The sequence below is a fragment of the Hemiscyllium ocellatum genome, chromosome 28 (genome assembly GCF_020745735.1).
Source record: "Hemiscyllium ocellatum isolate sHemOce1 chromosome 28, sHemOce1.pat.X.cur, whole genome shotgun sequence".
Lineage (NCBI taxonomy): Eukaryota > Metazoa > Chordata > Chondrichthyes > Orectolobiformes > Hemiscylliidae > Hemiscyllium > Hemiscyllium ocellatum.
In genome coordinates this window covers 35,299,367-35,312,920 of record NC_083428.1, presented here as the reverse complement: position 1 = coordinate 35,312,920, position 13,554 = coordinate 35,299,367, and the positions used below count along the sequence as shown (strand labels likewise).

General features: G+C 38.2%; 1 protein-coding gene across 3 annotated transcripts in view; it reads left to right on the top strand.

Annotated features, from left to right (window-relative positions):
• The window catches only part of hdgfl2 (HDGF like 2), a 58,673-nt gene that overhangs the window by 42,545 nt on the left and 2,574 nt on the right, over positions 1 to 13,554 (top strand). Inside the window, exons 10-16 of one of the 3 annotated variants that reach the window (XM_060846457.1) lie at positions 1,367 to 1,482; positions 2,223 to 2,293; positions 3,508 to 3,578; positions 6,739 to 6,840; positions 10,714 to 10,915; positions 11,558 to 11,690; positions 11,874 to 12,384. In XM_060846457.1, the coding sequence (XP_060702440.1) occupies positions 1,367 to 1,482; positions 2,223 to 2,293; positions 3,508 to 3,578; positions 6,739 to 6,840; positions 10,714 to 10,915; positions 11,558 to 11,690; positions 11,874 to 11,883 (705 nt within the window). In that variant the 3' untranslated portion in view covers positions 11,884 to 12,384. Of the gene's footprint in view, positions 1 to 1,366; positions 1,483 to 2,222; positions 2,294 to 3,507; positions 3,579 to 6,738; positions 6,841 to 10,713; positions 10,916 to 11,557; positions 11,691 to 11,873; positions 12,385 to 13,554 lie in introns of those variants that run through there. The other 2 variants (XM_060846456.1, XM_060846455.1) reach the window with 2 other exon arrangements.

Sequence of the window (13,554 nt, the reverse complement as noted above, 5' to 3'; positions counted from 1 at the left end):
CAAACATCACCTCCCCCAAAAGATGCCAAGCTGTCTGGTCAACATTCTTTTTTTTTCTCTTTTTCTCTCGTTTCTTGAAGAGTGATTATTTGCTACTTCACAGCATGATGCAACCTTCCAAATCAGGAGAATTCTGGAAAATTAATACTAATGGATCTATGAGCTCATTAGCTAGCTGCCTCTTTTAAAACCTTGGGAGCCATCCTTCTGGACCTAGAGACTTGTCAGCTACATCTGAGTTTACTTAGAGTCAGACAGCATGGAAGCAGACCCTTCGGTCATGCCCACCAGGTTTCCTAAACTGAATTGGTCCCATTTGTCTGCATTTGGCCTATATCCCTCTAAACTTTTCCTATTCATGTACCTATATAAATGTCTATTAAATGTTGTAATTGTATCCACCTCTACCACTTCCTCTAACAACTCATTCCATGCATGCATCCTCTGAAAATGTTGCCCCTCAGGATCTTTTTTAAATATTTCCACTCTCACCTTAAATCTATGCCCTCTAGTTTTGGGCTCCCTACTCTTGGGAAAAGACCTTTTGCTATTCATCTTATCCATTCCCCTTGTCATTTATAAACTTCCAGACTCTACAGGGAAAAATGGCCTAGCCTATTCAGCCTCTTCTTCTAACTCAAACTGTCCTGTCCCATCGACATTCTTGTCAATTTTTTCTGTACCCTTTTGTCGTTTAATTAAATTCATTCCATTAGCATGGAAACCAGAATTGTAGCAGTATTCTAAAAGGCCTCACTAATGTCAAGTACAGCGTAACATCATGTCTCATTTCCTATACTGAATGCTCCTGTTGAGTTTATATTTTCACTAAGATCATCTCGCTTCCATCTGCTGAGTTTCTTCTGCAGTTGGAACATGTATGCTCTATTGCAAAGAAAGAAGCAAAATATTTCATTTTTATCTACTATTAACTCTGCGGTCTCATTCTCTGGAGGACCAACAATAACTTTGCTTATTTTCAAAATACCTGTAGAAACTCCTGCTCATCTGTTCTTGTATTCCAAGTGAGCTTTCCCTCGCATATCAGTGAAATTCTGTCTCTGTCTGTCTGTGTGAGGGTCTCTTCATCTCCTGCTTTTCTTGGTGATGCTGAGTGTCTGTCTTGTATTACTTTTCTTGTCCTCTCATCCAGACGATGCTGAGTATCCTGGGGTCCTCTCCCACCTTGCCCATTCCTTGAGATGAAAAGTTAAAATATTTGGAGAGAAGGAAGCAAGATTTTTTTTTTGAAAAATGGGCAGTTTTGTAACATGCTTGTCGCATAACTGGTTCTTAAACACTTTTCAAAGAGATTTTACTAAAATAGCTAAACAAAGGTGAGCAAACATCATTTTATTATTTGTAGGTTAAAAAGAAGCCGAAGAAACCACATGCTGAGCCTACAAATAAACAGAATCAACTGAAGAAAGAGAGAGAACCGAAAGAAAGAAAACGTAAGCTGGAAGACCGACACAAAGACAGGTGAGTTGTGTTTTGTACTCCTGTTATTGCAATAAGTCAGCCTTCAGTGCTGTTTTCTTGATCAATTTTGTTATACCAATAGACAAAGTCTGTTTCACATCCAGTTTTTCAGTAAAATGTCATCCTATTCTTTTTGGAGGATTTTCCATGATTAATCTGAAAACAAAGATAATTTCCTGGGCTCAGGAGGGCAAAATCAGCCAGAGATCCTCCAGCGCAGCACTAACTAAAAAGGCGAATAATGTTCAAGTTGGCTGTGATAGTATTGCCTAAAAGTCAGCTCATATCACATGAAAAATAGCAGCTAGAGACCACTGCTGCAATGCAATCACAGCCTTTCAGAAATTGCTGAAACTTTGAATCAAGACCCTTCCTTGTTTAGATTTTAAAATATGGTACAACAGAACTGTAAAGAATTGCTGGGGAATTTGCCTGGTCAATATTCATTCCTCAACCAATGCATTAAAAATGGAATCTGGTTCTTGTTGCATTTCTGTTTGTGGATTCTTGCTTTGTGCATACTGCCTGCCACGTTTCCTGTAATTACAGTTCAAAAACTTGCTGAATTGATTGCTTTAATAAGTACTTTAATTGGATTGCAGAAATAGTATTTTGCAATTCTGAGAGTTCATGAAAGGTGTTTTATAAATACTTGCCACCTCTTTTTTTATTGTTTGGGATATGAAACCTACTGATCTTGAAACTGAAATCTGGAGGTATATTCATTTTTTTCTCTGCAGGTCAGCCAAAGCAGAAAAGGAAAAGAAGAAAGAAGAAAAGTTACAAGCTAGGAAACTAGAAAAGAAAAAAGGTATATACCTGATTGGGTTTAATTCAGTTTAAACACTCATCGTAGCCTGGATTACTGCCTTCAGTTCTGGCCACCACATTGCATGAAAGATGTGTTTGCTCTGAAGATTAGGCAGAAGAGATTTGCCAGGATGCTGTCTGTGCTGGATGATCTAAGCTATGAGAGAAGATTGGATAGATTGAGTTTGTTTTCCTTGGAGCAGTGAAAGTTGAAAGGCATAAAATTGAAGGGAATAAGTGGAATGGATAGAAAGGCACTCTTTCCATTTGTAGATGGGCTAATAACCAGGAGGCATCAAGTTAAGGTTGGATGTAGAAGGCTAAAGCAGTTTGAAGAGATATATTTTCACCCAGAGGGTAATGGAAGTCTGAAACTCATTGCCTGAAGGGGTGGCTCAGTTCAAAAATTTCAATGTTTAAGCAGAGTTTAGATATTTGCTTGCATTGCCATAGTCTCAAGGACTATATGCCAAGAGCTGAAAAATAGGATTAGTATAGTCAGATTTTTGTTGACTGGCATGAGCACACGGGGTTGTAAATATCTGAGTCTATGAACATAGAGAATTTTATAGGCTTGATTTTACCATTAGCTTGAAATGACAATTCTCCCGTGTAGTCCAAAACAAAAATACTGGCAATTTAGCAATCTTTCAGACATGAATTTAACTTAGGCTAATGTTAGTTTAATCGTCCCAGCAGCAAATGGGGATCTTTGACATCCTGGAATGGTAATGTTTTAAGTAGGCTAAGTGACTAATAACATTTAAAGCATTCTCACAGTTAGCAGCCAGGAAATAACCAGCAGATTTTCTATAATTCTGTAATTTTACAGCAGGAGAGGTGCACACAAGATATTAATGCAAGCTGAAGTATTGTTAATTTTTTAAAAATTTAATGTTTTTATAGACTCTGACAATTTTATCATGGAGTGGTCATTATTTTTTGATGGAGTATCATTTCCAGAGAATCTGTGAATCTGAGATTTTGCGAATCCATAAGATCCTATTTTGTAGCTGGCAGTGTATCTTAATACACCAATCTCCTCTTACTCTCTTAAAGTGACCAGAGCATGAACTGATGGAGTAAGTCTCGTGACTCTAATGAAGAACAATAAGCACTTATACAGTTGGTAGAGACTGAGTTGATTATTTTTTGCCCTGCATAAAAGCTTATTGTGGAAGATGCAACATATTTCTGATGACATTTCTTTAACAGAGATGACAGCAGAGCAGAAGCTTCAGAAGATACACACGGACATCAAACACGCTTTGAAAGTTGACAGCCCTGTGAGTATCAGTAAAACTTTGCATTGAAAATCAAGCTTTCTATTTCTATTGAGCTGATATGAAATTTGTGTACGTTTAGATAATTTTTATTTAAATTGCAAATACTGAAATGGTTCTGACTAGTTCAAATTTGCAGTCAGTTCATTTAAAACTTTTCCTTATTTCACATAACAGTTTTAAAACTAAAATTGTACTAATTTTTTAATAGCTTGGACATATGATATTAGCATTTGTATTTATTTATATAAACTCAGATTAGGAAAAATAAATCCTATTTTAATACCAAAGCCAAGGATACCAGCTGATCGGAGATCCAGACCAAGTACATGTCAGTCTGTATAAGTGAGACCCCTAATAAGACTAAAGAAAGCTCCACCATCCCTTATGCAGAGGGTGTAGTACCCAATTACCAAACATCTTATTTGGATAATTTTAACTATATATTCTTGGAAGGATCTTAGATGACCTGTATTAACATCGTCTGTGAAAAGTAAATACAATTAAACTGGAGTTAAATCCACAATATATGACGTTCAGAAATGTGAATTCTAATTCTGGATATAGCAATCCACGATGTTATTTCTCAAGTGCCAAATCAGTTGGAAAAAAATAATTTGGGTGTAATGCTCAGTGGCTTTATTCTTGTAGTCCAAGCATGGGGTAGGTGGGAATCTTGCAGGAAAGTTATGCCTACAACCCTGGCAGTAAGAGTTAGAGGATTTTGCTCCATGCCACATAAAGTAAAGCATGATGTGGGACAGTGTATGGCAGTTTGAGTCAAAGGAAGCAGATAGGACAGACAGCGCTCTCATTTTGAATCTAGACTCTGAAAGTATTTATCTCATTATATCAGGATAGTGTGAAGAGCAATATCGACAAAATAATTTCAAATAATTGTAGTAAAAAAAAATGAATTTATCGTTTCATAATTGACCTTTTCTGCTTTGTGTAGTTGGCTTTGGGGGATATTTTGATGTGATAATGTCTGAGCCAAGCCTTAATTTTGAGATATGAAGTTCAAATCCCACCATGGTGAAATTCCAACTCTAAAAATCTGAAATTAAAAGATAATCTAATAACGACCATGTAACCACTGTCAATTTTCATAAGTACCCATCTGGTTCACCCGTGTCCTTTTAAGAAAAGATATCTGCAATCTTTACTTGGTCTGGCCTACTTGTGACTCTAGATTCACAGCTATGGGCAGCATGGTCGCTCAGTGATCAGCACTGCTGCCTCTCAATGCCAGGGAACCGGGTTCAATTCCTGCCTCGGGCAACTGTCTGTGTGGAGTTTGACACGGGGAGAATGTGCAATGTGGGTTTCGTCCGGGTGCTCTGGTTTCCTCCCACAATCCAAAGATGTGCCGATTAGGTGGATTAGCCATGCTCTGTTGACCTTGATGTTCAGGGATGTGTAAGTTAAGTGCATTAGTCAGGGGTAAATGTAAAGTAATAGGGTGTGGGGAAAGGGTCTGGGTGGGTTACTCTTTGAAGGACTTGTGGGACTGAAGGGCCTGTTTCCACACTGTAGGGATTCTATAGAAAGAAAAACTCTTAACTGACCAGGCAAGCGATTTGGTTCGAGAATAATTGGGATGGACAATAAATGCTGGCTCAGCCAGCAGCACCCATGTCCCAGAGTTTTTATTAAAGTTGCCTTCCAGAAGATTGAGTGACATAAACAAGATTGTAGTATCTGATTCACATAATTTACAATCAGGATCTTTTTACATGTTTGTTGATCCTTACAGAAAAGAAACCCCAAATTTGTAAAACTCAAATCAAGTCAGTTCCTGAGATGGCAATACAAAAAATATGGCTTAGTGTTGCCACCCTTCTACTATTTTATTCTTTTTTACAAGTAATGTTATCTCTTTATTAAACACAAAAATCAAAATTAGCTGGGGAATAGCTTTTGAGGCTGCAGAAGTGAAACTTACAATCGGTTGTTACTATTGTGTTATCCATTGTTGTATGAAGAGAAAGCAACAATTTTCTCTGGAGAACAAGGAAGCACAACAAGGACCTTCTCCCGGCGGTGAAATATTTGGATATTCAAACAATTCCGATACACTGTCCATAGAAAGTCACTGGATGGCACCATTGCTCTGGTTTTGTGTTTAAAAGTTACTCGTCTGGTCTTGTACAGAAAACAGTTGTTTATATCACACAGTTACTATTGCCAGCTACAGCAATGTGTGAAAAAGAACTGAAATGAGAAATATTATGGAAGCCAGACAATCTTTAAAGTTAGGGATGCATAGCCGCTGATGATGTTTGGCGTAAGAACAAAGGCTAATTATAAACGTGGTCTTGAAACAAAGGTTCTGAAATAATCATCTGAGATTTTAAACTTTTAGGTTGGACAAATCAAACTCTGGGGGTGATCTGGAGGATTAATTCTTGGATGATATATAGGATAGATGTTTAGAACAATATGTCTGGAGACAAACAGCAAATGGGCTGTTTTGGAAATCGTACAGTGCAGTAATATAGGAACAATTCATTACCTCATGGTAAAAGATCTTGGAGGTAAAGTGTGATTGTAACCTGATCGAATTTCATGTTCAGTTTGAACGTGAAAAATTTGCACCTAAAATAAGTGTCTTCAGTAAGTTGGTTACAAGGATATGAAACCTGAATTGGCTAAAATAAAACAGGAAAATGGGTTAAAAGTTAAGTTCGTATAGAAATCATAGATATTTAAGGAATTATTTCATAATTCTCAAAGACATGACAAAGAGGATATTTCTTCTTGTGAAGAATCTAGAACTAGAGGACACCACTTGAAAATAAAGGGTTTCAAAATTAAGACAAGATGAGTAATTTCTTCTGAGGGCCATTAGTCTTTATATTTGTCTTCCACAGAGAGCTGTGGATGCCAGATCGTAGAATATATTCAAGGTTGAGTTGAACAGATTTTTGACTGACAAATATGTTCAGAGGTCTGAGAGACGGATGAAAAAGTAGTGTCATGTCTGCAATCAGATGGCCTTATAGAAAGGGAGAGCAGTCTCAGTGAGCCAAATGGTCTACTCCAACTTCTGTTTTTTTTAATGTTCTTGGAGAGGAAGATGATGAAAAGTAATTGATAAACAATATACAGAAGCCAGGGTGCTGTCAAGTACTTTAACTCTTTAATTGCCTTTTAATTTAAGGATGTAAAGAAATGTGTGGAGGCACTGGAAGAATTGCGAACGTTGCAAGTCACTACACAGCTGTTGCAGAAACATTGTGATCTGGTTGCAACGTTGAAAAAGGTATGTTTGTTGTCCTGAATTTCTGTTGATGGCTATAGCATTTTATTTTTCTAATTCAGGTCTGTCTTTGTCATTGTTTTATGGCATGAATTTATTCACTTGTGGGTTAAATTATTTGAAAACATCGTCTAAGTTATTTTCAAATAACTTTATTTTGGTTCTTCTTTCCAAGTCATGTGCATTTAATTTAAAAATATTTTCATTCTGCATAACCTTAAAATTCCAACAGTAATAAGCTATATTCACAGGTCCTTCGGTCCAACTCATCAATGCTGACCAGATATCCTAAATTAATTTAGCCCATTTGCCAGCATTTGGCCCATATCCCTTTAAATCCTTTGTATTTATGCACCCATCCAGATACCTTTCAAATGTTATAATTGTACCAGCCTCCACCACTTTCTCTGACAGCTCATTCCATACACACACCACCCTCTGCATGGAAAAAGTTGCACCTTGGGTCTGTTTTAAATCTTTCCCCTCTCACCTTAAACGAATGCCCTCTAGTTTTGGACCCCACTACCATGGGGAAAAGACCGTAGCTATTCCCCCTATCTATGACCCTCATGATTTATAAACTTTAATTATTCCTGTCTCAATGCTGCCCTGTAAGATGCAGTGAGTTCACACGCTGTGAGCGGCTGTGAAGCCACACAGCTTAGCAGGAATGTTGCTAGTGAGCTCTTCAGTTCTGAAGTAGAGTCATATTACAATCACTGTTAGCTGTCTTTCTCTTTCCAGAGATACTGCCAGATCACCTGAGTTTTGCCAGCAGTCTGTGTTTGTTTCACGTTCCCAGCATCCATAGTATTTTGTGTTCAGTGGTAGTGGGTGAACTTCTGACACAACAATGTCTGCAACACTTACTGATATTTGAGACCGCTTGATTTTGGACGTTTACCTCAAATACAGAATAATGCACTGATGGAGGTGGTGCTGAAGATTGTACTATGACTGTTTTGTTCTAAATCCAAATGCAAGTAAAACAGTGGTCCTTTCTGGTAGGAAGAATGGAAAATAGTCTATAGAGTCTAAGTGAAAAAAAAATTAAGAGCATGTCCCTCATGATTTTAGTTTTAATTTTTTTTAAAATAAAAGAATGTTATAATATTTATCAACAACTAGAGAGGCAAAGTACAAGGTGAAGAGAAATCTTATGTAGAATGGTACCAGCATATGTTAAACCACACTGTGGACTGTTCCTACTTTAGATTTATTTAAGGTTTACATAAAGATTTGTAGCTCGGTTCCGGTTATTATAGTTGAGGGTATGTTTGCCAAGCTGGGAGGCTCCAAAGCACTGAAGTTGTCAGCTAGACTGGGGACAAAACAACTGCAAATTAACTTCCCAGCTCGGCAAACATACACAGAACTTAGATTTAATTAATTCAACCGCACAGAATAACATTTCAATGAAAGCACATGCTGCACAGTGTTGGTGGTGAGGGGTGTGAATGTTAAAGATGGTGCATGGGGTGCCAGTCTAACAGTGATTTGATCTGAATAGTACTATGCTTTTTGAACAGTGTTCGTGCTTCACTCCTATAGACAAATGGAGCATATTCCATCACATTCCTGATAGTTGTCTTCTAGATCTTGGACAAGTGCTAGGGAAATGGGAGGTAAACTATTCACTGCACAACTTGTGGCCTCGTGCATATTACTAGTCCAGGTTAGTTTCTGGCCAGTGGCAACTCTCTTATTGCCTCCCTCCAATGACTGCAGAACTCCTCCTGGTCTCAAAGCAGATTTTGTCCTTCAAGAGGCACAGTGGGCATGATCTTCACGTCAAGACTAGTCCAAGAAAAGTGAAAGAGCAACAACAACCTCTATACATGATCTTCCTTGACCCTACAAAAGCCTTCACCTCTGTATAACAGAAGGTACAATGATGCATTCTCCTCAAATTGTTTGCTTACAGAAAATTGTCATTATCCTTTGCCTGCTATCAGATGGCCTGTAAGCCATAATCTTCACCAGTGGAATCACCACAAACCCAATATATGTTCAGCTTGAGTCATACAAAGCCACATCTTCATATTACTGTCACTTCTCTCTTCACAGATGCTGCACTCCATCCCATATTTATAAAGCTTCCCACTGATATGGAGCTTTGGTATAGGACTGACAGGAAACTGTTAAATTTGTGTTGCATCCACTCAGAAGTTAAGACCATCCAGAATTCAGTTATGACTGCAGTCTGCAGACAATACTTGCATGTTCATATTCTGATGCTCTAAACCATTGATGCACTAGCGGAAGCATATGAGAGAAAGGACCTTAGGCAAGACATCTGGAAGACAAATACCATCTTCTAGCCTTATCCCACCATGCAACACTGCTTCTTCCAATTCCCTGACTATCAAGATCTATGTCACTGATCAGTGTGGATCAATTTCCATACCTTCAGAGCCTCCTGTCAGGCAAGGACATAAATTAAAGATGAAATTTAACCTCCTGCACTGTACCACCATTGCCTTTGATCCTCTGAGGAAAAGAAAATTTGAGAAGTACCTTCAACCCAACACCAAGGTCATGATTCAGGACAGCAGTGCAATGAGCCCTCCTGTGTGTGTCAGAAATTTGGACAGGCTGTAGCAGGTGCCTCCTGTCCTTTTTTGAGAAAAATCAACAGCAATGTCCTTGCAAATCCATTGGTGCAACAGGCAGCTTGTTATCGTGTCCTCTTCAGGCCAATATTCCCAGTATTGAGTCACTGATTATAGTCAGTCAATGGAGTTCGTGGTCATGTTTTCTTCAACTATATTACGGACTCCTAAGATGAACTGAGTTTTGTCACAGCAAGAGGTGGTTAGGAGAGCAATGAAAGCACTTCAAGAACTCCCTCAAAGCCTCCTGAAAACTTGCAAAAACCACTCTGAATCATGAGAATCTCTAACTCAAGACCATCCAAACTAAAGAAGAAACATCTGCAAGGGAGCCAACTACTTTGAGTGTCTCCAGTAAGCCAAGTAGGCAGAGGCCAAGCATAAATAGCTAAAAGAGTTTGCTGAAAATCTTACCTGATGTATACAGCACCTGCCTCACCTGCAGCAGTGTTTGCAAATCCAGCATTGGATTTTTCACTCTCCTATGGGCTCTCAACACTGGAATGGAAGGAAGTCACTCTTAATCGAGAGGGACTGCCTCAGAAGAGGGAAGACTGGGGAGGATTCATTAATGGTAATGCCATTGAATGTCAAGAGGTGATGGCTAGATTCTGCCTTGTTGGATATAGTTGTTGCTTGGCTCTTGTGTAGTGTGTCCTATTCCAGAGCTTAAATGCTAATCTTTGCCAGCATTCCAGTCCAATACCAAGTGTGCTATATGGTTAGAGATGTCAGAGTTCAGTTAAGAAACTATAATGAGGTCCTTGTGTATCTGGTAGACATGCTCATGGATGGTGAAAATTCCCATTTCATTTTCTGAATAAATGGAAGGAGGTTTCCCAGTGTCCTGTCCTATGACACCGGTTTGTTTACAAAAAGCAAACTGGACTATGCTTCAAGCAGTATACAAAGTGCCACAACATGAGGAATGTGATAATGTCATATAAATTTTATTTTTCTATAACGTTTCTAGAAGATATTTGTACATTACATCAAAATGTTGTTGATCGGTTGGGTGATGTAGAATACGCATTTGCTATCTGAATATTTTAATTAAAGATTTTCATTTGAGCTATGTAACTAAATGTGTTTCTGGTTGAGTAGTGAGTGATTCTACCTAAGCAAAATTTTATATCCAAGGTGAGAAGTCAATCAATCTATTCAACTCTTGATCAAAGATCTGAGACAAACCTAAGAAATATATGAAATATTGTCCTCGGTGTGGAAGACTACTCTAACTCATTATGTTGATCATGGTTTCTAGATACGCCGCTATAAAGCTAGTCAGGAAGTTATGGCAAAAGCAAGTGAGATCTACAGTCATTTAAAATCCATGTTTATGGGAGGAGAGGATTCTGGCAACAGCACACTGAAGAAGACTCCTTCTGATCAGGAGCAGCAGAAAAATAACCAATCCAAAGAGGAGAAAGAAGCTGAGAACAATATGAAGGAGAACCAGGATTCAGGTGAGCACCATGTATTTGGAATACTGTGCTGGGTACTATGCTGTCCGTTACCCATCAAAAAAAATTTCCTTTCTGTCACGGCATACATATCCCTGCCTCTTTTAGTATGGCATCTATCATGTGATTTTTTTTGTTAAAAACTTTATATAAGTACATATAACAGAATTGGAATTGCTCATATCCCTTAACTTGAGATTCATAATGTTCTTTAGCATGGATTGCAGCTCATTTTGAATGCCATTTTGGAAAGGTCATGTATTTCCCTGATGGTTTAATTTAAACTTCTATTCTTTGTTGCGGACTGGGCCTCACAGATAGAAGTCCCTTGCTTGAGTGTTAAATGGTTGCGCACAGGGGAATGCAGTTGACGTGAGAGCACTTGGGCTAGACAGGGAGGAAATGGTCATTATCCAACGCCCGTGCAGGATGGTGATTCTATTTATGTGCTTATTATGAGAACAAATCAGGGTCAACTTTGTTAGCCACAGTCAGCTATTCTGCCAGCTGTTCATTCTTGATGAAAATTCCTCAAAATATATGGAGACTCTAATTATTGTACTAGCTTCTCCCTGAGCTGGATTAGATTTTAGAAACATGGTCTGGAGTTGTTTTGATCTGTTTTCCCTAATAAACTATCTGCAGATTCTTATACTGCAGTAAATGGAGAGACTACATCTCAGAAGAATGAAATACTTCCAGACAACCAAGAACATGATCAGTCACAAGTAGAAAAAGAGAAGAATGATGAGGAAACATTGGTTGGCAAACAGAATAGGTGAGTATGATGTCACGCTTCATCTATGCCCTTAATGTTGCATTGTACCTGAACCATTAGGAGTTCTGGATCGTGCTCAGTTTAGTTGGTAGGCTTCAAACTTCTTGTTGAATGGTGGTCGATTCAATTCTCAATTGTGTGTTTGAGCCTGAAATCTAGTAATTTATAACCATTCTATTGCAGGGAAATGTAGCAGCCAGTTTGCCCAAAACATTGTCCATCAGCTAAGAACAAGATAGTTTGTGATTAGTTGAGAAATCAATATTGGCCAGGACATTGCTGTTAAGAATGCTACTGGATCTTTGGCACTTAAGCGCATTGATGTCTGCTTAAGTTCTCGCCCCAAAGACAGAATGTCCAACAGTGTTAACACCTAAAAGATGTACTATAGAAATTCACCAATGATGACACATTCCGAACCCGCGACCACTCCATCTGGAAGGACAAAGGCAATAGATAAATGGGAAGCTACCACTTGCAATTTCTCCTCTCAGGCATGCACCATTCCAACTTGGAAATATATTGCAATTCTTTCGCTGTTTCTGGATCACATCCTGAGTTCCACACACAGATGTGATCCTTGACCAAAATATTTGACCACCTCTGTCTTTTGAGGCATCTTCCAAGTGAATGAAATTATCTGATCTCCAAAGCAGAAGAGCTTTTCTGAGAATTAGTTTTACTGTTAAATATATTTATTATTTTTGTTCTTGTGTTGCTTGAAAAAAATTGTCGTCACCAAATCAATTTGCAAGAAACACCAAGCAAAGGGAAAACGGAATTTATACTGTATGAGAGCAAAGTAGTGATTGGCTGGCAAATGGGCTCTGACAAAGGCATTGCTATGGAGAAAGCACCAGTTACTGATGACTGTCAGTTAAATGTCAAACTTTGTTTACATTTTAAATAAGATATGTTCACTGATTTGATAAAGTTTTGTTCTGTGAAAATAATCAGACTGGCTGTCACCTGTTTTGTTGCATTGAAACTTTAGTGTCTGTACATGTTCTTTTTTGTCTCCAAAGAATAAGATCTTGTGTATATGAATTTATTAAGTTGTAATGTATTAATGTATACAAATGTGCCAAATTAAAAATCTGATTTGACAATCTTAAATCAACTGTCAGTGTATTCTTGACATACTCTGGCTTGGCAGTTAACTGTTAGTCATCAATAACTAGTTGAACTTTAGTAGAAGTGTTTCCATGGAGCTAATCAGATTCGCTTGCTAACCAGTCAATTGTCTCCTCTCAGACAGTATAAATAATGTTTGCTTTACTTTGGTATTGTTTATCAATTGCCCTGATGAGTTCAAGACAAAAGGATTTGACAGTGTGTCATTTGTTCAGTATTACTCAAGTTTTGCACTGAACAGCAATTATTTTGCCAATTATTCTGCTTAAACCTAACAATGTAGGGTGACTGCGGTATCCGCAAGAGCAACTTCCATGGTTTGTTATCCACGGTTTGCTCCAGCCTGACTTCGGCCATTCCAAGTAACCTGGTAAAAGCTTCTCACCACTTCGAGTTCACTACATAGAGTCATAGCAATGTACAGCATGGAAACCTGTTTCTGTACTTTAGCTTAGAAATGGACCCAAAGTGTAAAAGTAGTGATGCTGACAGTTCTTCAAAGCCTAAGAGAAACTGTGAAGTGCTTCCTATCAGTGAAAAAGTGGCAATTCACAACTTGATAGAACACCAACAAAACTTGTACGCTGGGGTTGCTAAGATGTATGGTAAGAATGAATCTTCCATTCGTGAGGTGGTGAGGAAAGAAATAATTCATTCTACTTTTGCTGTCAAACTCAAACACCTCAAACTGTGAAAGTAACATGTACAGTGCGTGATAAGATATTAGTTA